The sequence below is a fragment of the Trachinotus anak genome, unplaced genomic scaffold (assembly GCF_046630095.1).
Source record: "Trachinotus anak isolate AG129_WGS33_773 ecotype Australia unplaced genomic scaffold, CSIRO_AGI_Tana_v1 ptg000008l, whole genome shotgun sequence".
In the NCBI taxonomy this organism is placed as follows: Eukaryota; Metazoa; Chordata; class Actinopteri; order Carangiformes; family Carangidae; genus Trachinotus; species Trachinotus anak.
The window spans coordinates 3,048,578-3,072,642 of record NW_027273859.1 but is presented as its reverse complement, the minus strand read 5'-3'; the positions used below and the strand labels follow the sequence as shown (position 1 = coordinate 3,072,642).

General features: G+C 40.3%; 2 protein-coding genes and 1 long non-coding RNA gene across 16 annotated transcripts; 1 reads left to right on the top strand and 2 right to left on the bottom strand.

Annotated features, from left to right (window-relative positions):
• Position 1: 1 nt before the first annotated feature.
• Positions 2 to 2,024, bottom strand: mrpl41 (mitochondrial ribosomal protein L41). 2 transcript variants are annotated; one of them, XM_071481901.1, is made up of 2 exons: positions 2,002 to 2,024; positions 2 to 775 (listed from the first exon to the last, which is right to left on the bottom strand). In XM_071481901.1, the coding sequence occupies exon 2, from the start codon at positions 735 to 737 to the stop codon at positions 330 to 332; it is 408 nt and encodes a 135-aa protein (XP_071338002.1). In that variant the 5' UTR covers positions 738 to 775; positions 2,002 to 2,024; the 3' UTR covers positions 2 to 329. The 2 variants fall into 2 exon arrangements, with proteins under 2 accessions (XP_071338002.1, XP_071338001.1); XM_071481900.1 differs by lacking the exon at positions 2,002 to 2,024 and adding an exon at positions 1,210 to 1,336.
• Positions 1,357 to 23,733, top strand: pnpla7b (patatin-like phospholipase domain containing 7b). 12 transcript variants are annotated; one of them, XM_071481894.1, is made up of 36 exons: positions 1,403 to 1,676; positions 2,033 to 2,077; positions 2,390 to 2,436; positions 2,851 to 2,925; positions 3,252 to 3,339; positions 3,796 to 3,875; positions 6,006 to 6,100; positions 6,781 to 6,921; positions 7,991 to 8,150; positions 8,321 to 8,401; positions 8,825 to 8,953; positions 9,108 to 9,188; positions 10,012 to 10,132; positions 10,241 to 10,318; positions 11,053 to 11,135; positions 11,682 to 11,831; positions 11,999 to 12,076; positions 12,525 to 12,730; positions 12,829 to 12,960; positions 13,211 to 13,334; positions 13,535 to 13,724; positions 14,065 to 14,214; positions 15,458 to 15,521; positions 15,739 to 15,907; positions 17,296 to 17,478; positions 17,576 to 17,694; positions 18,803 to 18,959; positions 19,335 to 19,451; positions 19,731 to 19,800; positions 20,132 to 20,248; positions 20,467 to 20,615; positions 20,715 to 20,867; positions 20,964 to 21,080; positions 22,368 to 22,452; positions 22,767 to 22,897; positions 23,081 to 23,733. In XM_071481894.1, exons 3-36 carry the CDS (start codon positions 2,392 to 2,394, stop codon positions 23,105 to 23,107), a joined length of 3,945 nt encoding a protein of 1,314 aa, XP_071337995.1. In that variant the 5' UTR covers positions 1,403 to 1,676; positions 2,033 to 2,077; positions 2,390 to 2,391; the 3' UTR covers positions 23,108 to 23,733. The 12 variants fall into 12 exon arrangements, with proteins under 12 accessions (XP_071337994.1, XP_071337995.1, XP_071337992.1 ...); XM_071481891.1 differs by having other exon boundaries at positions 1,430 to 1,665; XM_071481892.1 differs by having other exon boundaries at positions 1,430 to 1,665; positions 1,996 to 2,077.
• Positions 12,001 to 14,361, bottom strand: LOC139623583 (uncharacterized). Of its 2 annotated transcripts, none has more exons than XR_011691553.1 (6): positions 14,260 to 14,361; positions 13,515 to 13,669; positions 13,235 to 13,401; positions 13,042 to 13,088; positions 12,494 to 12,724; positions 12,001 to 12,123 (listed from the first exon to the last, which is right to left on the bottom strand). It is a non-coding gene; the product is annotated as an uncharacterized lncRNA (long non-coding RNA). The 2 variants fall into 2 exon arrangements; XR_011691554.1 differs by lacking the exon at positions 14,260 to 14,361 and adding an exon at positions 14,051 to 14,184.
• Positions 23,734 to 24,065: the final 332 nt, after the last annotated feature.

Sequence of the window (24,065 nt, the reverse complement as noted above, 5' to 3'; positions counted from 1 at the left end):
GTCATTGCAGTGGAATTTATTGTGAGCCCTCACATAACATCTTTTCTGGGACAAACAGAACCTTTGGTTTATGAATAGTTTTGATGTGTAAATGCTGATCAGCTCCAACTGTTTACAAGAATGAACAATTCTGCCACATGGACGACGTCCCTTCTGGGTTACTTTGATCACAAGTTAACAAATCAACCACTTGTAGGAAGCTGATTTTCTAAATATAAAGTACAGTCCGTTGTGTGATGAGCCTCCTGAAAGTATCATGTCTGCAGGTTTCAGTCTTCACATGATCAGCAGTCTGTGTCTATCCTAACTAAATTACACTGACCACATCCTTAACGCACATAGTTCTTGGGGTACAGCTTGAAGAGCTTCCCTTCCTGTGTGGGCTCAAATCCATATTTCTCCAGCTGTTCTTTGCTGAAAGTGCCTTCTTCAAAGTCTTTCTTGATTTGCGGCACCACCACTTCAGAAAACAGACTTTCTGCTGTGAGTGGAGGTTCTGTTCCTTTGGGAGAGCGATATGAGACGTAGGGTCTGAGTTTGAATTCCTCCAAGTTAGGCACCACAAACTCAGGAATCATGGCCCTGATGGACAGAAACTTTCTGCTGGAGAGCCTCAGTCCAGTGGGCCTTGAGCCCCTGCCTTTATTATGAGTCCTTGATCCTCGCTTGCTGGTGAACTCAGCCATTCTGTCCGCTCCTCTCACCAGACCCCTCATCAGGGTGGATAACACACCCATGGCGCCGCTGCGTTTTCTCCTTCCAGAGCAGAGAAACCCTGTGGAGAAGAGAAACCCGGCAGTTTTACAAATCATCAAGACAGCGTCTAAGTCCCGATATCTACACCCGAGCATGGCCGAGTTTCCCCACCAGCACGTCAGCCGTGTAAATACAAATGAATAAAGTATGACAGCCTGGGGATTCAGCGGTCTATCACCATCTTCAGCAATATATTTTGACACGTTTAAGTTACATCCGACAGTCTGAACTGATTCAGTTCAGTCAGCTTCGATTAGAAAACAACTTGACAGTGTCGTGATGCTAACGTCCATCTCATTTGCTAGCCAGCTAGCGTTAACCTCCGACTCGGTTCATGCCGCCTCGTCTGCTGGCTCGTCGAAATATAGATGCACTCAATAGCAGACACCGTTTCGATGTTCTCACTCTAAATTATCTACATCTTCTAAATGAACAAAACACGTCTCCTCTCACCTTGAGCACACTGCCAGTCCAATGCAAGTAATGTGTCTGACTGTCCAATGAAATGTTCAGTGATTGGCAGAAACGCAACAACATCCACCAATTAAAATCCGAGACACTCAGACTTTGGTCAATGATTGGCCAATAAGGCCAGTGCGCCAGAGATCCGAGAACGGACGAATTACCCTTCAAAATAAATCAGTAAAAGCATAAAGACCAAAAGACCCGTGTCAAGGTTCAGCTGAACTACTGCAATGCCTCAGGTCCAGCAGTTGAATTGCCTCCTGCACCCTCTTTAAATACACTCTATGCTTGCATCATATCGGGGTCATCGTACATTTTCGCCGATAAGGGTTTTACTTTGCGGAATGACGGGACACTCAGATTGTTCTTACCCTGCTGTCTTTACACTATTATAAGACATTCAGACACAGAAAGCTACGTGGGAAATTTGTTGAGTCGACAACGGTCAGTGGAAGGTCTGTTTGTTCACTCGTGAGTGTGTCCGCGCGGACCGTCCGTCAGTTTCTGGCATGCACCGGGTTGTCCTTTTGTTGTGTAGCGGACTGCAGGAGCGGGCGCCGCCGACGGTCTGCGGGACCAGTACTGTCTTAGTCAAAGTTAATGTTAACTGATTTTGACATTACAATTTGGCTCTTGCTCTTGTGTTGGCTATAGATTAATATCAAACTACAGACGAGTGAGTTATTTTCATCCACACCACTTCACATGTCATTCCTGCCAACAAACAGCCTCACTATGCTCCTTTGTTGTTGTTTGAAAATATGTGGCTGACAGTTAAACCTGGCCATCGTGTCTGTGCACCGTTTTCCAGAGTTGCCAAACTGCTGCTGTGGAGTGGAGCTGTGCAGAAGCAGCAGTGAGTGTCGGGTTTCAAACACCGAGCTTGTGACCTCTTCCTCTGGAGTTGTGTACGCGGTCAGAAAGCTTGTGCTCTGTGACCTGTCCGTCAGCTGAGTAGATCACCAAGTAGTAGGTCAAGAGGTCGAGAAGTATGACGACAGAAGTTTAATCAGAGCACAGTACCGATTTACCAGTGGTCATCTTAGGTTTTAAATACAAATTTCCCCACATGAAATGTTACTATTCATGATTTAAGAAATTCTTGATTCCATTTTCATTTCACTCTGAGAGATTGGCTTTTATAGTGTTGCCTTATCACTTTAAACAGGCATGCAGCAGGACAACGATGAAGAGGAGAGCTGCAGTATATACCCGGTATGTCCCTCCTCCTTCATTACACTTCATTGTCTGAAAACAAACTTCCATGTCCTTGTGCTTAGCAAAACATTTTGGTATAAGTTGACATTTAGGTACAAGTTCATGACAACACAACACCTGTTATAACTCAAATCTTTCTCAGGGAAATACAAGACAAATGCAATACAAATGTACTGTAATGCTTATTGTTTTTCACTAGATGATTAGACCTTTATTGTCCCCAAAAATGTAATTTTGCTTTCTTGAAATGCTGAAGGAAGTGGAAAGATGCAGCTGCTTTGGTTATCTTGTTAACTCAACACCACTGTTCTTCTTGTTTTGCTCTGATTGTTCTTACACTTTATAACATATTGTCATTGTCAGTTGATTTCATTCCCCCATGCAGTGTTGTTCCTCTGCTTAATGTTTCAGAGCCTGGTTCCACTCAGGCGTGAGATTAAGGCCAGGGTGCAGCAGTTTGTTGAGGAAAGGACGGAAGTCAACATGGTAACTGACGTCCCCCCTAATTATTTGACAGAGACATGCAAATGGCTTGCTTTACTAGGAATGTAATTAGCATGTTAATAAATGTGTTCATAGTCTTGTTTTATAGCACAATAATTTACCAAAAACTTGCTGTATTCCTTCCAATAAGTGTTTAAGGTTTTTTTTTAAGTGCAAAAGTAAACAGAGAGTAAACAGAACACTGGGTAAACAGGTGGAAGGATAGAATAAATGAGTGGGTACTGATATTGAATAGATTCATTAAATTAAAGACCTGCTTTGATGCCATAATTCAAATGTATGAACGCTTTATCTGTCTTTAATTCCAGTGGACAGCTGTGCTGATTGGCGCTGTGACAGTGATTTCAGTGGTTGGAGTTATCGTGTTCCTACTTTACAGAAGATACAAACTGTCAAGTGAGTGCCCTGCACACTCTATGTCCTGTTCTGTTTCAGAACACATTGGTGTCTAAAATGATTCACTGCAAAGATGTGCAGAATACACCCAAATAATATTTACACATTATTAGGTGTTGGTTAAGAGGATTTTAAGTGATGTTTATAATATTAGATGTTTTTATTTTGACTGTGTTGCAGAGACAACATTAACAGTTTCACAGTTCATACAGGCATGCATTTTATGATCTAGATGTAAACTGGTAATCAGTTTTTGAAAAGTTGCCAGTACAACTAATTTTGCAGTTATAGCACTGACTAAGCTGATAATATTTTTAGTGCATGAATTTTGTTATTCTCAGGGATTAAAACCCGCTGAAACAGAAGGGTGATTATTCAGACCAGATGCACGGCATGAAGCATAGACTGGTTCATATGGTGGATTGCAAGTGGTCTTTCATGTCTGGTGTGTTTCAGAGGAGGAGGCTGGTGTTCCTCATTATCGCTTCAGGAAGAGAGACAAGGTGATGTTCTATGGCCGAAAGATCATGAGAAAGGTCAGTGTCTTCTCAAACACTCAGTTTCTATAGACATATCACACATTCTGCACAGTTCCTCCTCTATCTCAAGCCACTCTTAAAGCTTTCAGTTTTATTTTTCTCTCCATTAACTCGTGATTTTATACACAATCATGTTAACATTTTTCTTGTGTTGTGCAGAAGTCAGGAGATAAAATATGTAATTTGCGTCATGTTAGTCTTTGCTTGGATTAGTCGCAACAAAGGAATGGCTTAAGAATCTTCTTTATAATGCAGCGGATGGATTTATAGATATTTATCAGTTCAAATAGTTACAAATGTCTTAAAGGATTCAGTATGTTGTCAAATGACCTGGGTTTTTATTACTGCGTATTTACCTTTCAGAAAAGCTGGTGGTCAACTCTGTGACTCAAATGTAGCACATCACAGCATGGTGCTAATAGAAAGCAGCGATGTCTGTTGACACTCTAAGTTTAAGAATTTATACAAATATCATGCAGCTGATGTAAAGCTTCTCCTTCTTTAACACATTGTGTAAATATCCAACTAATAATCCTACAGTGTGAAAGACAGTCACTCTATCCATCTCCGATGAGGATGAGGACCATTACACAAACTTTGTGACCTGATAAGCAACAATACTTAAACTTTTGATAGACTACATATAATGAACTGACATTAGGCAAATGTAGGAAGGCTGAAAACTGCAGAAAGAAAAGAGCAGGATCTGAAATGTAGTTTCTTTATAAGGCCCCCAAGAAGCTCAGGTATGGCCCTGATGCTACTGACGCTGCCTGGAAACGAGGATGAACAGTGAATTCAGTTCCTTCAGACACGTACTGTGCAGGCATGCTGCTGCCATCATACAATACTCACTTTGCCATTGGACCTCTTATCATTCTCCTCTGGCTGTTGCATATTGTCACAGTGTGATGCATGTTCAGGTGTTTGTGGGCCAAAGGTTAAATTACATCAGGAAAAATATCTTCATTTGCAGATTGAGTCCAACCAGATTAACTGTTCCTTTCATGGCTATCTGCTTTTGATATTTGTTATGTGGCCGTAGAGGGAGTTTAATTATATAGCAAGTCAATTCAAAGTGCTTTACTGAATAAAGTGAGATATAAAAAACAGAAGGCAAGGACATACAGTAAATAGCAAAAAAAGATACAGCTATATTAGAATGCAAGAGATATGCATAAATAGCTCCAAATTAAACTTAATAGAAGTCAGTGAAATTTAAGCCTGGAGTTAAAAGAACTGAGAGTAGCAATTGATCTCAGGTTTTCAGGTGCTGTGTTCTGTATATGGAACAAAGATGAGGTTTTATTGTTGATCTATTCTTGTTTTTATCATTTTGCGAAGTACTTTGTAACTTTTTCTATGAAAAGTGCTATACAAATTAGCTCATTATTATTATTAGTATTATTATTATTATTATTAGTGTAATTCTGTCTTCTATATTCTTGCTAATACAAGCTGTCAGTCAGAATAGAAACACTTACTTAATTTCTCAAAAGAGATCCAACAAATAGTCAGTCAACAGTCATATAATTCCATATAACATACAGGAGAAGTTGTCAAGGTATAACTACCTTAACACCTGGATATGGTGGGGTCTGCAGTCCCTCAGCAAAATTGAGCTAAAACCTTTGGGTATGTAGATTATATGCTGAAACTTTTATGGTATGCCTGTCTGGCCCACTATATGTCTTACCTGAATCATGCTTGTAAAACTTAAAACCTCCCGGATGACCTGAGATGGCAGAAAATCACAAATGTATTTTGACCATAAATCATTCAATGGGAAAGTCTGGGGAGAATTTTGAAGAGACACTGACAAAAGGTCAGTTGTATCACTAAAATAATTATGGAACCATCAACATTTACTGACTCTAACCAAATGACATGGCTAGTTGTTGTTTCATACATTTCTCTGTTGGACTTATTTACTGACCAAAGGGACACTGCAGGCAAAGCTGGGGCTCAAATACCTTAAAATAAACACATTAAAATATCTGATATTAGCATGATTAGTAGTTTTTACGATTATTATTATTATTATCAGAAACTGTTTGATGTCTGTAAAGCATCACTTATATGCAAACATGTCAAATCACCAAATGTGTCATTTTCTTGCTGTCACAGGTTCAAACATTGTCCTCAGCTCCTGCCACGAACTCAAACTCAGGCTCCCGGCAGAGACTGAGGAAGAGGACCAAGGTCCTGTCTATAGCTCGCAAGTGAGTCCTTTTTTTTATGCACGGCTTGTAGACAAAAGATCAACACTTCATGTTTCCTCTTGGAAACAGCTACTGTGTTTGACAAAATGATATCAGTTTTATATGATGTCAATGATATCAGTTTATAAGATTCACTCTGTTGGACCTTGAAGTGAGATTATTTTTCCAGAGGAGATGAACTAGTATTTGAAGATAAAGCCAAAACCAGCCACAATTATTATGTTGGATCTAAATGATGAATGATTAAGAACCAGCTTCAGCTTTGAGCAATTCTAAGTACTTTTTCCACAAAGTAATTCAGTAATGACCAAATCCAAACCCTGCAGCATTAACCTGAGTAATTTTTCACAATTTCCATCAGCCACATGAATAAAAATGAACAGAAACTGATTTACTAAAAATGTGCAATTTTAGAGAATTTAAAGAATTAAATAATTTCAGAGATGTAATTTGATAAAATATAAGTAGTTTTTAATGCGCACTTAAATAGTGATGTGATTTTAAGAAAAGAAGTAAATTACTTTTTTACATTAGAGAAACTTTTTTTTTGCAGTGTTGAAAAAAATAATGAATAAATTAGCTCAGAATTGTGAGTTCTCTCCTCCTCTGCTCGAGTGGTTTCAGGAGGATTTCAGTAAGAAATTCAAAAATTATAGCATGAAGAATGTTTGTTGTGTTAGAATCCTGCGTATCCGGAGAGAGCCCCCCACCCTTCAGCCCAAGGAGCCCCCTCCCTCTCTGCTGGAGGCTGATCTGACTGAGTTTGACATGCAGAACACCCATCTACCTTCTGAGGTGCTGTACATGCTGAAAAATGTCAGGTAAGTAAAACTACCTCAGGAGCAGGAACGGTGTTTCTACAGAGGCCCACAGTAACATATAGACTTAATGAAGACTTAGATTTCTAGAGCTGAAATGATTAATCAATCAGTCGAAGTCAAGTAAGTCATGTTTTAGGCCAAAATATTAAAACCAATATTCATTATTAAATTTTAAACCAAATATTTTCCTGCTCCAGCTTCTCAAATGCAAAATGATGCTGTTTTTCTTTGTTTCCTACTGTGTGATTGTTAATACAATGTCATGGGTTTAGTAGGACAAAACAAGCAATTTAGAACAGGGAGCATTAAATTGTGTTTGGATTCATGACTAAAGCCAAAACCAGAAATATGCATGCTGATAACTTAGTTGTTTTCTCCCCCTATAGTGTTGGCTTACAGCAACCGCTCCAAGTACGTTTAACCCTAAAGAATAGAACAGAATAGAATGGATACTTTATTGTCTCCTTGGGGAAACTTTCTCCCAGTGAGTGAACATGTGAACATGTCATCATCCACCGGCATGACCATACGACCAGACAAAATGAAATACTTAAACGTTTCACCCAGTCAACAAACAGTATGAACACCAGTCACATCAGTGTTAGTGTTGCACATGGCTCCATCCAAATGTAGGCAAACATGTGGCATCAGACAGGGAAACTGAACACTGGACGGACTCGACATCAACATCCCAGCGCAACACATAGCATCGGTGCACAGCGGCCGTCAGGAAGAAGGGGAAATAAATACAATAAAAACGTATTGAAATAAGTCGTCTTCCCATAAAGACATTTATGGTTTGATTAACTGATTCAAGGAATGAAATCATAATTTTAATCATAAACCAAGCCCAGGACTGAAATGTTAAGGAGAGTCACTTGAAAAATGGGACTGAAAAGAAGGACAGATCACTATACTGACATATCTGTGGTATCAGAGACAGAACTGGATTTATTCCGCCTTGGACATGATTACTGAACATAACTATATTATATCAATACTGTAACCTGAATTGTTTGTAGTCTTAAATTTTGGTGAATAGTGATATAACTGCACGTGTCGTAACCAGGGTGCTCGGCCACTTTGAGAAGCCTCTCTTCCTGGAGCTGTGCCGTCACATGGTGCTGATTCAGCTGCACCAGGGAGAGGGACTCTTCCGACCGGGTGACACTGATGACAGTATTTACGTGGTTCAAGATGGCCGTCTGGAGCTGTGCATCCATGAGAGTGTAAGAGCAAAATCATGAAGACGTTTCACACTCAGTGGTGGATTAGCACTCCTGAGTTTTGCGTATATTGGTGATCACGATAGGAAAACATCAAATGTGTAGGAAATCTTATCCGTATTCTAACTGGTGCTCTCCATCCATACTGAACAGTTATTGTTGTCTTTGTGCAGGACGGTACAGATGCAGTGGTGAAGGAAGTTTTGCCAGGAGACAGCGTTCACAGTCTGCTCAGTATTCTGGACATCATTACTGTACGTCCGAAGTCTTTTCTTCTTTTGTTTGTTATGTTTGTGCAGGAGTGTTTAAATGTACGTATGATGGTTCATCCTCCTGTAATGTGCTTCTAATTTAGGATTAATTAGGGGGAAAAAAATGGCCCACTTCAGCTTGGATTTTGGTAGTTTGTCCTGAGCTGAGTGCTTTAGCTTGTCTCTGGTATGACATGAACACTCAGTTTTCACAAGAACAGTAATTTATGCTTTCAATATTTTATCATGATCATATTTTTTCCTTAAGTTATTTAGTATTGGTGTTTATTCACATTGACATTATGTAGTAGTCAGCTCATTATGTAGTAGTCAGCTCAGTTACGTGAAGGTTCTCACTGTCAACAGCATCCTTCTTTCTCCACATACTGTATTACTGTATTATCTATATTATACAATATATCTCAGGGCTATCCAGCACCGTATAAGACAGTGTCAGCAAGAGCTGCAGTTCCCTCCACTATCTTACGTCTTCCAGCTGCAGCCTTCCAGTCAGTCTTTGAGAAATATCCTGAAACTCTGGTTCGAGTCATTCAGGTAATGTCCCATCTCAGCCAGTGAGCAACATGCAACAAAACCACAAACGTTTTCAGAATATTTTTCCATTTCCTAGTTTTTTCTTTCTTTTTTATATTAACAGTCCAATCTGTATATTCTCTGTGTTGTCCTGTTCCCCTCCTGTCCTCTGTAGATAATTATGGTGCGTCTTCAGAGAGTGACGTTCCTTGCCTTACACAACTACCTTGGCCTGACCACTGAGCTCTTCAACCCGGTAGTGTATCTGTGCTCCAGACTGTGTGGTCTGACATAGATAGTGCAAAAATGTTTAAGATTAGAGTATCCCACTTTTATCTTGTGTATTACTGGCATCGACCCCAAACTTTGTTTTATGTTCATGCAGTTCTGCTTCATTCTGTTCTCTAATATGCAACACTGTGTCAAAGTAAGAACAGCTGCTCACATTCATAGAAGAAGCAATACGTATACATACAGATGGGTGACAAATTCAAGCTTTGAGACAGCTTGAGCGCTTCAAGTCAATTTTTGAGATCTTTTTTTTTTGCCAGGATAATTTTTAAAAAGTGTTTTTTTTCCGTGAAAAAAAGATTTTGAATATTTTGTGAAAACAAAAAAAAATGTTGAAATTTTTTTTTAATTTATGAAAAAAAAGGGGGAAAAAAAACTTTTTTGTAAAAATGTTTTTTTTTTTTGTGACAAATTATACTATCTAGCTTGACTTCCCAAAGCATTTCGTCCAGAAAGCCTTTGCTGATTAAAACACTTAAAAAAGGTAACAGAACTTGCTCATGCATGTTATATGTACCTTGTCTTTAATGCATGGAGAATTAAAAAAATCCTAGCAGTATTACAAAAGCAAACACAACATAGATTTATACACATTAGCATTTATGCAACAAAATATGGTACAGTCTATTTATCACACAATTTGAATGTATTCTAATGAACTCAACAGGACACATGTGAAACACACTTTGACTGACCAGAGCATCCCATAATATCAGTCTAACTGTATTTGTTATTTTGTTTAGTTTTTTTTTTGTTATTTCAAATATTGATTGATGTTTGTGTTACAGGAGAGTCAAGCCATTTCCTTAGTGTCAGTGGCCCATGTTCTGGGTGAGGCTCATTCATACAGAGGCCTCCGCAGGCAGCCTTCCCACTCTGATGATCAGGGCTCTGAAAAAGCTGACGCAGGTCAGAAACAACAGCATTCTCTCGACATTTTCACTGTCAGACGGCAGTGATGTGTGTGCAGCAATGGTGGTCTAAAGATGTCTCTTTTCTTGATACACACTAAAACAGAAAAGTACAGCCATCCTGAAACGTCCTCATCGAAGTACAAGAAATCTCGTTCTCTCTCCACCCCAGTGGCTGTTACAGGTATACACAGTAACTTCTTCATACTTGCACATGTGCATATTTTATACGTTTTTATCAGTGCCTTGCTTGTCTCAATAGAATATTTGCAATTCAATCAACTATGTTAACTCCGTATGCTAATGAGCCAAAAACTAAGAAACTTTAATAAGTGAATTAAAACAATGTATAATTTGGAATAGATACATTACACATGTTCAACATTACATGTGGAAAAGTGAAGAAACATTTGGAATCTTTTCAGAAACTTTGTTTTCCTTTGTTTTCTATCCAACCTTGTGCCAATTCCATGTGTACCTTGTGTACTTTGTGCAGGTCATCAATAATAACTATTATAAAACTGAGTCATCAATAATTGTCCACTTTTGTGACTGATTTTACTGCTAATGTACTCATACACAAGGCCCACGTTGGAAGCTTTGTAGCTCATCAGTGTCAATTAGTTAATGTTTAACCAAACTTAAAAACTTAGAATCGCAGCTCTGAAGGAGGGCTTCCACAAGGCATTTGAATTGTACAGAAATGTAAAAAATATGTTTTTTTAAATGCTGCTGCAGTGAAAACTAGCACCAACAGCACATTTTTAATCTTTAATATATGCAACATCCTCTGTGACATAGGAGATGCATGCACATCTGGCCCTAATAACTGCTCTAGTGTCAATGAGACTTGTTGCTGATACTAAACTCTAATGATCAATATAATGTCTGTGATTTTTTTTTTTTTGTGTCATGCAGGTGAAATGTCAGCTGACCTCAACAGAGTTTATGAAACGGCTGGAACTGCCAAAGAGGAGATGGTGCCTCACAGTCCTGTGAAGGTGTCTGGATGAGAAATTTCTTTCATACAACATTAGAGGTTTTCTGGTTAGAATTCAGACAGGCTAGATGGCAGGGAGATATTTATTATGCAGGGAAGGTTGACTGAGCCTGGGAGTTTTCACAACCACTGTCTTTTTCCCACATTTAATCAGCAGCCACAGTGCACAGTCACTAGGAGGTTTAATCCTTTTACTCAAGGGAAATGAAGCAGTATCTATGATTGGAGGATAGAATTTGTCACTCTCTTTCCCCATCACCATTGATTAAGTTGGTGTAGGGATTTGAACTGGCAGGTATTTGATATATTCATACACTTGAGCGAATTACAATGTCATTCCACCCAGAGCCCAGTCTTAGATAGAAAATGAAACACATTTCTTTAGGCTTACTTCAGGCAGTGGTTACTAACAGAATTATCTTACGTTTAGTAAATTTAGATTTAATGGGTTATCTTGCACTGCATATTCATGCACATGGTACACATGAGTGCCCAGTTTGTGGTCCAGTATCTTCCTTGTGGTCAGTGTGTTTTCCTGTCTCCTCAGTCTATTCTGAAGAAGAGTGTCACAATGCAGCAGACTCCATCCGCTGTTTACCAATATAGTGATGCTGGAGGAGCAAATGCCCACCATAATAAAGTCAATGCCATTTTCCAAGCTGCCAAAAAGGATCTGCTGCGGGTCATCCAAATACAGGTGGCATACAATACAAACTGCATGTACTCCAGAGCAGAAGTCTTGTAATTATGAATCTTTGTTTGTTAAGACAGTTAACAAACTCTCAGGATGCTCCTGAGAGGAGAACAGTCATCTCTGACTGTAACTCGTCTCTGAGTCTTTAACTTGTTATTTGGTGTCATCAGGACCACAGTCTGCTGGAGGGGAGGGTGACTCTCCGCCAGGTCAAAGCTGGCTGTGTTGTGGCTCATCAAGGAGACCAGGTCAGTCTGTTGGGCCATCACTGACAGAAGAATATTGACCAGTGCAGCTTTACGGTTTAACAAAAATAAGGCATATCAGCAAGAATAATTTGGAAAATATTCTCTATAATAACATTATTATTAATAATAATAATAATAATAATCTCTCTATTCACTTAGCCTATTCAACACCACAAAAATATAATTTCTTTTCTGAGGACTCTACTGGAAGTCCCGTGGTCCCATCCTTTTCTCACGCATAATACATTTTCAATATTTGTTAGGGAGAAATCCTCTTTAATAAAATTATATAGCCTTACATGATATATTGAACTACCAGTCGTACAAACTACCCTTTGCTTGAGCTCTATAAACAATTTTACAGATTAACTGATTTGTAATCTTCATCCAGACATTTTATTTTTTCCTCTTTCACACCTCTTATTATTCTTTTCCCCGTCGCCTGCAGGATGTGAGCGTGGCATTTGTCATCTCAGGTTTGCTCCACGTTTACCAGCGTATGATTGACCGTGAGGAGGAGACCCTCCTGTTTGTCACCCACCCAGGCGAGATGGTGGGTCACTTGGCTGTTCTCACGGGAGAGCCACTCATCTTCACTGTCCGAGCTCACAGAGATTGCACCTTCCTCTCCATATCCAAGGCTCACTTCTATGAGTAGGATCAAGCACACACACACACACACCACAGAACATTCAGTCATTTCTTCAGGGCTCAAACACATGCAAACACATCTGTGTCTTTAACTTTTGCAGGATGATGCGTGAGGAGCCAAGGGTGGTGCTGAATGTGGCTCACACTGTGGTGAAGAGGGTGTCACCATTTGTCAGACAGATCGACTTTGCCCTTGACTGGATGGCTGTGGAGGCTGGCCGTGCTGTCTACAGGTATCTACTCTATGGAACCAAAACAGTTCGTACACCACTAGTATAAATGGCAAAGGAATCAAATTTAATAAACCTACTTACTCCATGGAAACTGTTTAGTTACTCCTGAGAAGTAACGTCCACTGTTCCTGTTGTGTTTTGGAGACACAAGAAAAACAGGGAAAACAGGACATAAAGAAGTTAAATCAATAAAGTATGTGGGTGGAGTAGCATTTGATTTTGCTGTTTCCTGACTGACTTATTGTTTTAGACAGGGAGACAAGTCTGATAGCACCTTCATCGTCCTCAGTGGCCGACTGCGCTCTGTCATTGCGAAGGATGATGGGAAGAAGGAACTGGCTGGAGAGTATGGTCGCGGGGACTTAATTGGTGTGGTGAGTGGTCAGAAACTGGCAAATGGGGTCCTGTGTGGGTTTGGAACCTGAATTTCTGAATTTAAAACTTAAAAGAAAAGAAAAGAAAAGTAAGGGAAGCATTTCTTTTTTAAAAAATAGATGAATATAGACACACTTATAGGGGAAACACTCTAGGAACTACAAGTTACAGTGCAACACCTGTTGTGTGGATTGATCAGGTTGAGGCCGTGACACACATGAATCGAGCCACCACAGTCCACGCTGTCAGAGACTCTGAGCTGGCCAAGCTACCTGAAGGAGCTCTTAACTCCATCAAGAGGCGGTATCCTCAAGTTGTCACCAGGCTGATTCATCTGCTGGGACAGAAGATACTGGGCAACATGCAGCAGATGAACGGACCTCTGGCCGGTACTATTTTACTCTTTTTGTTAGTTTATGCCAGGATGGGACTGAATTTTTCTGCTTCTGAGTCAGCATATTACTAGTGACCATGTTGAGACCAAGCTGGCTTTGGAAACATTAACTGCCTGCTGACCTATGAGATCTCCCGCCGATGTGGTCAAAAATAACACAAAAAAATGCTTAAATGTATTGAATTTTCGTTCAGTATGAATCAAGTTACCATATGCAAGACAGGCCAACTGGTGCTTTAATTTAAAAGACCATAAGCAGTATATAGGGGATTATATTGCTTATATGTTTTATTGTCGAAAATACCCAATAAGAGAAACAACCTTGTGCCCTGCAGCTCGTAGTCTGGCTCTCTCCACCCCCACCAGTAAGTGGGATGCTGGAAATCCGGCTTCCAACCTGTCCACTGTGGCCATCCTGCCTGTGTCTGAGGAGGTTCCTCTCACTTCCTTTACTCTGGAGCTGCAGCATGCACTCAGTGGCATTGGTAACACACACACACACGCACACACACATACATACACTAGTTTACCTTTATAGGTAGCCTGAAGAGTCATAAGGAAACCACTTCCTTCATAGATAGCTAACCTGTAACCATGAGAGCAGTAATACACACACCTGTACATACACTCACTGGCCACTTTATTAGGTGCACCTGTTCGACTGCTCGTTAACACAAATATCTAATCAGCCAATCACATGGCAGCAACTCAGTGCATTTAGGCATGTAGACGTGGTCAAGACGACCTATTGAAGTTCAAACTGAGCATCAGAATGGGAAAGAAAGGTGATTTAAGTGACTTTGAACATGGCATGGTTGCTGGTGCCAGACGGGCTGATCTGAGTGTTTCAGAAACTGCTGATCTACTGGGATTTTCTCAAACAACCATCTCTAGGGTTTGCAGAGAATGGTCCAACAAAGAGAAAATATCCAGTGAGCAGCAGTTCTCCAGGAGAAAATGCCTTGTTGATGCCAGAGGTCAGAGGAGAATGGCCAGACTTCTTCAAGCTGATAGGAAGGCAACGGTAACTCAAACCTCAAACTCGAACTTTGAAGCAGATGGGCTACAGCAGCAGGAGACCACACCGGGGGCCACTCCTGTCAGAACAGGAAACTGAGGCTACACTTCACACAGCCGCAACAAAACTGGACAATAGAAGATTTGAAAGACATTGCCTGGTCTGATGAGTTTCTAGTTCTAATATTTTTGTTTTATTCAATAAATAGTCCAGTATTTAAGTTTGACATGTAGAAAAATCCAGTCGACAGTAAACACGACTGTGTAGTGTCCAGTGGTTTCAGCCCTTTATCTCTTTGTTTCACATATACAGTATTTTTTTTACAACCAAATTCCCAACAAACCTGTTGATTTAGATGTTTTTCTGTTGAAAAAAAAATGAAATAGTGACTGAAACACAGCCCAGTAAGACAACATGTCAACCATCTGTCACGTCCAAGCCGTTTCCTGCTGCTCTGCTGAAATCCTGATTTTATAGCTGCCTATACGAAGCAGTTACTACAAATTGAGCACAGATAAAGATTATGTACAAAGCACTAACTGCTTACACCTACTGTATATCAAAAAGAAATTTCTTTTGCCAACACATACCTGTCCACTGATTTACTTTTTTTTCTCCACCATTATACATTATATCTCATTTCCATTCACAGCTATTTCATAGCATTTCCTATTTAAAGAACTGCATGGATGTATTTCTGTTTTCTGAAGGTCCCACTCAACTCCTGACCAGTGACATCATCAAACAGCGACTAGGCTCTGCTGCTCTGGACAGGTAGACAATTGATTAAGTGATTAAACTGTAAAAAGATAAATACAGCCAAATGAGACTTTACTGCATTTTAATAGTTAGATACTTAACGATAAGCAGACAGCAGATCCAGCAGACAGTTTTATAGCTATTACTTTAGTTGAATACATGTAAATATACATGTACATATAGTAACAGGTGACATGTTGCAGTCTGGCTAGTTTGCACTTCTCCTCTTAAGTGTCCATGAGTACCGTCTGTCCAGCTGGCTTGGGCAGCAGGAAGACATCCATCGCATTGTCCTCTACCAGTCTGACTCTGTCCTCACACCTTGGACCCAGCGCTGCATCCGCCAGGCTGACTGCATCATCATTGTGGGACTGGGTGAGCAAGAGCCCACTGTGGGTGAGGTCAGTGATAATATGCTTACACCCATATTATTTAGACATAGTGAGACATAACACAAAATACCAACTCTGTTTTCCTTGATTTTCAACAGTTTCAGTAAAAATGAAAGCAAAGCTGCTTAAGATTTATTTAAAATCCTGCATTACTTACACCAATTTTGCCTCGTCCTCTTCTTCACTGCATTTATTGGTGTATTGCTGCGTTTCTTGGTGCCATCAGCTGATCCATGAGATAGTGTGGAATCACTGGCAAGGACTGTGTATCAGAACACCTGCATGCATGCGTGTTCTTGTGCGTGTGCACGAGACAGGAACCCACTCATAGAAAAATTGCTCCATTGCACTACTGGAGGTAAAAGGATATCTTAAGTTAGACTACACTTATGTGGCAGAGTGACTGAGGCTCTGCACTCTGTTGCTCAATATGATCAAGAAACTATGTAAATACAAGTAGAGTAGACTGCTACTTCTTCCAGGCCAAACAATAAAAAAAAAATTCACAAAAAAAACAAACAAAAAAACAAGCAATTCTCGCAAAATTTTAATGGGTTATTTCCTGGCCCATCCCCCATCTCCCAACCAGGTTTGGTGCAGATTGGTTCAGTACATGCATTATCCTGCTGACAAATGAACAAACAAACAAACCAAAATAATCTGTGCATGGGCTTTCCTATCACCAGTGACAGGAACTGGACACTTGCATGGCATTAATCGAAGATCTGAATCTGAAATAGGGAAAGAACATTTTCTACCCATTTCACAAAGCCTTTTCGAGCAAAGCTGCATCTGCATCGCTCAATTCAGCCTGAGCCTTGACTGCTCATTTGTGGACAGAGAAACCCTTATTTCAGTTAGAGAGTGTCATATTATCTGTTCAGAGATAATAACATTAGCCTTCAAGGACACTCCATCCACACTGCATTCAGACCCCCCCATCATCTATGCCCAACCTGTGCAGGGAAGCACACCCTCGGCCAGTCTGCCCTCACCTGTATGTCCTCAAAATTCACCCTAGAAGCAAGGGAGAGACGATTCCAAGAAATTTTGGAGTGGCATTCATCAACTCCTATTAACATTCAAGCCCTTGTAGATGATCTGCAGTCCCAGTCCGATCAGATTTTAACAACTACTGTTGAAGCACCAAGGCTACAAGTCACTAGTAGTAGTCAGCGGTGTCCTTGTTAGATACACCAACTTAACTCTAAGTAAGTATTTAAGTTTGCTTTAAGTATGCTAAGTCTGAAGTTACAACTTTACTTTTATTTCTCTATTTTACTTGGCTGTTTTTTCTACATTTGGACCTAAGTTGTGAACAGCCACTAAGCAGTGGATCACACACTGAGGAGCTGAGTGGAAGCTCTTTTCTTCTTCTTCCTCTTCTCCACCTGTAGTTGGAGCGAATGCTGGAGGGCAGTGCAGTTCGGGCTCAGAAGCAGCTGGTGTTACTGCATAGAGAGGACGGCCCACCACCCAAAGGGACAGCCGAGTGGCTGAACATGCGGAGCTGGATCTCCAGACACCATCACCTGTCCTGCCCCCGCAGGGTATTCTCCAGGAGGAGTTTACCTAAACTGGTATTAACCACCAATTCACTGAGTCTTTTATGGGCAATACTAGCCCAGTCTGCAAATGCTCAGTTTTTGTTTGTGTTTGTGTGTGTGTGATTTTCAGAGAGAGCTGTACCAGCGTGTGTTTGAAAAATCTCCAGATCGTCATTCTGACTTCTCCCGCCTGGCCAGGATCCTGACAGGAAACAGCATCGCCCTTGTACTTGGTGGAGGCGGTGCCAGGTACTGCAGCTTTATATACAAACACTTTTAACACACAAGCACTGGCTGCAGATTGTGTGTTACTTTATCGTTTCAGTTAGTTACTTTCTTTGGAAAATAGGACAAATCTATGGTGTCATAGTGACATTTCACTTTTTGCAAAAACATTAGCTGTAGTGAATGTTTGGTCATATTTGATGTCCAAGAAAAGCACTTTAAAAACGATTGCAATGGCCATTTACAAAGGACAGAGTATTCTGGGTAATGAGGTTTGGGTATTGTCACATTTTTTAGATTTTTTTGGTGCTCACATAACATAGCTACATCATCACATTTGCTACTGTCAATTTTTATGATCAAATTTCTCAAAAAAATGTTTCTTTGCTATTATTCAATCATGAATAAACGGAATCTGTGTTAAAATCAACCCAGTAATTTTTAGTGTTAAAGGTAATGACTTAATCAGTGCAATATTAAAGTTTAGCGTAAGAACAGACAAAATTTTATTAACGCCCAGGCTTGGATCACACATATCGACACAAGGAGAAAAAACAACTGATAATCAATTTACATCAGTACAGGATCTTCATAAAACGTTCATTCCAATAAGCAGGTGTATTCTGATTGTTTTTACTCTGATTGATCTGTTTCTTTCTCTCACCGCTCTGGCTTGTCCTGGAGCTCTGACAAGGTAGGGACTGTATTCCTCTCAGCTATGACCTGAGACAACTGGTAGACATATGATTACATCAGCTACTGTAGGTAGATAATGCTTTTACATATGCCTGTTTGTATGAAGGATAGAACTATATATTTAGTTATAGCCTCCATTATTTGAATGGGTTTGTGTGGACAGTGGCACCTACCTGTGGCTCTGTAAACTATCAATTTTAACAACATTTGACATATCTAAAACTTCTTCAAACGACATGTTCTTATTGAAGTAATCTGACACATTATATCTCAATCACACAATCACAAAAACATCAAACTCTACTATAGTTTTTCATGTCCTAAAGAAAAAAATTATTTAGACCGATGGACTTGCTAAAATTATTATTTTATAGTATTTGAACAAAATGTGCTATTAGGTATCATGTGTAATATTATTTGATGGATCTCTTTTCAGGGGTTGCTCTCAGGTGGGTGTCCTGCGGGCACTGAATGAGGCGGGGATCCCTATCGACATAGTGGGAGGCACCTCCATTGGCGCCTTTATGGGAGCACTGTATGCAGAGGAGAAAAGCTACAGTCGCTTGAGGGTCCGGGCTTGTGAGTGGGCCATGGTGAGGTGACATTATATTGAAGATATGAAAGTAATAATGTTCAAAAACATTTTTCACTCACTTTGAAAAATAATGCATGTCTCTAGTTAAATCTTTGTCACCATTATTATTAGGAAATTGTTAATCAATATAATAATCAATTAAATATTAAAATAATACAAAATTGTTCATCAAATCAAATTGTATAATTGTATTGTAAAATTGTATATGACATGACAAACTTCTTTAATGTTTTCTCTTTTCAAGTTTGACCCTTGTTTGCCACTGAGTCAAAGTCCCAACAGACCATTTTGGCAAAAAAAAATGGTTTAATCCTACATGATTATTAGTTCACACCTTTTTTCACTTCCCTTTGAAATGTCCTTCCTTCCTCAGGATATGACCTCTTACTTTAAGAAGATATTGGATCTGACATACCCAGTTACCTCCATGTTTTCTGGAGCTTCCTTTAACTCCAGCATCAGTTCTGTCTTCAAGGACAAACAGATAGAGGTAAGGTGCGGGCTTTTCTTTAAAGCAAAATATTTTTAGCAATTTTTTGATCTTCAAGCTGCCAGTAATAATAAGCTATTGAGTTTGATTTATGTAATTAAGAGTTTCACAAATTAAAAAAAAACAAAAAAAATTTGAGCATTGAGAAGGTTGGTATTGTTCCAAACCACCTAACAATCTCACCAGAAGTGATTCATTGCCTGATTACAAACTACAAGTGTTAACAGATATGATCACAAATGTTGCTTTTTCTGACTTTTACTGGCTCTCTTCTGCTAGGACCTGTGGCTACCATACTTCAACATTACAACAGATATCACAGCTTCCTCCATGAGAGTTCACACTGATGGTCTGTCTGATTATGAGAAACACAAAATGACACCTACATTTCATCTCTAATCTCCTTATCCTTAATGAATCCAGGTAGACTGGGCACTTGCCATTGCCATGGTGGGTTAATGATCAGAAATAATGTCCAAAATGAAATGGTCACTGGATACCATACATGAGTCCTTGACAAAGACAAAACCACAAACTTGCTAACTTGCATGGAATTTACACTGGTGACAGCTTTGGAACAAATCTGCTCCCACACCTGAAGATAGCAAATATACACATACAGAATTTTCGGAAAAACATATTTGTCAACCTGTTAACCCGATGCTATCTCTCCTCCTCAGGTTCGTTGTGGCGATATGTTAGGGCCAGCATGTCGCTGTCTGGTTACCTGCCCCCTCTCTGTGATCCTAAAGATGGACATTTACTCATGGATGGAGGGTACATCAACAACCTGCCCGGTGAGGAGTGCTGAGAGGGGGAAATCATTTTTTAGTGCAGTGGGTGGGGTTTTGAAACAATGTATATTTATATAAATAGCCTTAGCAATAGGCCATATTTAGAAAAAGTGCAGACCTGAAAGGTCACAGTCCATATAGCTTTTGACAGTCTTTAGGTATTTGGTCTGTTATAAAATGTACTTAAGACTTAAATGCATTTGTCCTATTTTGGTATCTAGCTGATGTGGCTCGCTCCATGGGGGCCAAGGTTGTGATTGCAATTGATGTTGGAAGCCGGGATGAAACCAACCTGACCAACTATGGTGACTCCCTGAACGGCTGGTGGCTTCTGTGGAAGCGATTCAACCCGCTGGCTGAGAGAGTCAAGGTACACTGACCTTTGCCATGAAATTCAGATGTATTTCAGAAATTCAGAATATCAGTCATGGCTTTTACAGCAACTGAACTCTATTAATTTTCCTCCCAGGTCCTGAACATGGCAGAGATCCAAACTCGGCTTGCTTACGTCTGCTGTGTGCGGCAGCTGGAACTGGTCAAAGACAGTGAATACTGCGAGTACATTCGACCACCCATCGACCACTACGGCACACTAGAGTTTGGCAAGTTCGACGAGATCACAGTGAGTTTAACTTCTGTTCCTCAATGCCCTTTTCCCGTGTCTCCTCCATTTTCTGGTTTTGAATCTCTCCCTAACCCTCTTTCACTGTTGCTGTAGGAGGTAGGATACCATCACGGGAAGACATTGTTCGATGTGTGGGAGCGCAGCAGGGTGGTGGACAGCATGCTTAAAGACAGACATCAGGAAGAGTTCCATAAGACCAAAACAGGCCATGTAAGTGCAATCTACACACACCACTGACCTGGGAGTAGATATGGTTTTACCAAGTTATGCTGTTTAATTTTAAGTCAGACTAGGGTTGGGCAATTGTCAGTATCAACGCTCGGATGGCCTCAGGCAGCAGACAGAGGTGGCTGAGATAGTGCTTTTCTAATGTAATTGACCACTCAATGCAGTGTGTTACAACCCTCCAGGTGTTACAGTCCATATGAAGGGATTGGCAGTGTTGGCCTAGGTGTGCAAGTTGTTGAGGATTCTCACAGCTTGAGGGAAGAAGCTGTTGCAGATCCTGGTAGAGAGGGCCATGAGGCTCCACTACCTCCTGCTAGATGGTAGGAGGAAAGGGTGCTAGGATGGTTGGGCTCCTTCACGATGCTGCCCACCTTTGCAGGTGCACTGTGCTTAATGTGTTGCTTCATGTGATGTGTTGTATGAAGAAGACTTTGCAGTTTCCATACCGGACAGAGATGCAGGTGGTCAGGATGCTCCCAGTGGTACCTTTGGCGTGTTTCCACCGAGCAGTACAGTTCAGTTCGGTACAGTACGGTACGCAATTATTTGCATTCCATTTGTGAATGGTACCAAAACAACCAACCCGTGCCGTACCATTTTTTGGCACCCTTCCACCGGGGTACCAAGCATAATGGTACAGTAGCTAAAGGGTGGAGCTAAACCAGGCTAGATCCACTGCAGTCCGTTGATTGGGCAACAGAGAGTCGTCACTTCCGTGTGACAACGTGCCATTTTAAAATATCCCGTGTTGTGTTCATTGTCGCACCTTTATGATGTCACGCTACTCGTCTTGCTGACGTGGCTATTGCCATCTGGTATACACCCCCACCTACCTAGTAAGGGTACCGTTTGCAGTCGGATCGCAAGCCAGGTCAGGGCAATCTGTACTGAACTGAACTGTACTGACCGGTACACTCGGTGGAAACACGCCATTCGTTCACATATTGAGTGGATCAAGTTCTCACAGTAGATATCACACGAAATGCCGTCGCTTGTAGATGAGGTTTGCACAGATAAACATATAAGCAGAAAGTTTTATACCAGAATTGTGCTTCAGTTTCCACCCTTTCTGGCACAGGTGATGCCATGGCAAGCCATGACTTTATCAAACAGACTAATAGACTTTGTCAGCACAAAGTCACTGCACTGATCTACACAGATACGAAAATGGGGATATTATTAGTTAAATTGAAGGTACTGCTTTATTGATGCCAGTTGATGTCAGCTGTAAAGAGTTGATAAAGTCTTCATTAGAATGATGTCTTTCAGGTGGTCACCTGTCCGAATGCCTCCTTCACTGACCTGGCAGAGATTGTGTCAAGAATAGAACCTGTCAAGAATGCCATAATCGATGGTTAGTTATTAATAAGAATACACACACACACACACACACACACACACACACTCTCACATAAAAGAAAATATTCATAGTTAATAATAAAACCCTGCTTTTGATTTGCAGATATAGGTCTGAGTGGTACATATTTTAAAGAATCTCTAATACAACTACAGGAACCATAAACATCTATGAAGCCTTTTATTAATTCTAATTTTTAGATCTGCAGTGTCAGGTACATGTCTGACATTACATTCACATAAAACCAACAACCATATGACCATTCTGAAATGATATGGGTGTTTATGTTGTGTCCTGTTGTCTGCCTTCAGAGGAGCTGTCTGATGAATACCAGACAGACTATGATGAGGAGGCGGTGGAAAGTGCACTGTCCGATTTTGAGGCGTTCACCCCCGGCAGTGAGCAAACAGAGGGAGAAGAGACAGCAGACACTGCTGAAACAGTATGTGCAAAAACAATGCTATGTACTTGCTTTAATTAATTAATTTATTTATTAATGTAAACAAAAGGTATGAACAAGGCCCGTATAAAGTTTGATCACCACTTGTCTCATGATGATTTTCTGATGGCAGATATACAAAATAAATAAAATCCAGTGATAATCCAACTTTTGTCCTTTTCATAGGATGAAGAAATTCAAACCCGAGTTTGACCCTGGCTGAAGAGTACTCCGCATAATCCTTGGCCATGACATCCATCAAAGCTATGACTCCCTGTCAGGGCTACTGACCATGGCCCACAACACACACACATTGATGCAGTATTTCCAGTAACCTTTGAGAAATGCACTGAGTTTGCATTACAGACATGTTGCTGATACTGATACTGATGTATCCAATGAACAGCCAGGTAGCATGCTCAGTGACTTGCACACGGACCCAGGACACAAAATTGTCGATGGATGCAGTAATTTAAATGGAAATGTCAAACCTATCAGTAAAAGGAAATAGTTTAAACTAGATGACGAACCTAAATGTGTCTTGTTGTTTTGTGGACTTTGAGTTTCAGTGATTTAAACAGTTCAGTAAGAACAACCCAGGTTTCCGCTTGTCATGGAGATCCTGATACATTAGACAAATGGGAGGTGTGGGTTCCTAACAGGGAAAATCAAACAAATCCATTAGTTCTCTGGGAGAAGTCATGGAACAGTAATATATGAGTGTAATATTTGTTTCACACATTTCTCCTCTTTCAGAGCAAGGCTATCTGTACATTATAGGTGTGTGTAAGTATAATGTGAATAGTGACTAATAAACTTTTCCTCACATGCAACGCTCATCAGATATATATCATGAATGTATTTCTTACATAGAGCCTGACTATTTAGAAAACATGAGATTTTCATGGGACTACAAAACCTGCAAGCAGCAATAAGTTACTTTGGTATTTTCCTGCCAACTTCACCTGTGCTTTGGAATTTTGCATAACTGTATGTTGTGCTAATTTTCATTTAAAAATACAAACATGTAGGTGAAGAGCTTAAACGTAATGATCTACTCATAAACTGTACAATGTGCACGACAACCACAGTGAAGATGAATGGACAGGTATGGAGCAGTGTGTAACTTGTTATTACATATATACGGCTCCCTCTGAAGTGGTTGTACCAG

Excerpts from the sequence above, each read along its gene's own strand:
- mrpl41 (XM_071481901.1), bottom strand. The coding sequence starts at position 737 with ATGGGTGTGTTATCCACCCTGATGAGGGGTCTGGTGAGAGGAGCGGAC.
- pnpla7b (XM_071481893.1), top strand. The coding sequence starts at position 2,392 with ATGCAGCAGGACAACGATGAAGAGGAGAGCTGCAGTATATACCCG. Across the intron at positions 15,522-15,738 it reads GGCTCTGCTGCTCTGGACAG|TGTCCATGAGTACCGTCTGT; the intron begins GTAGACAATTGA and ends TCTCCTCTTAAG. Across the intron at positions 17,695-18,802 it reads CTTGGTGGAGGCGGTGCCAG|GGGTTGCTCTCAGGTGGGTG; the intron begins GTACTGCAGCTT and ends ATCTCTTTTCAG.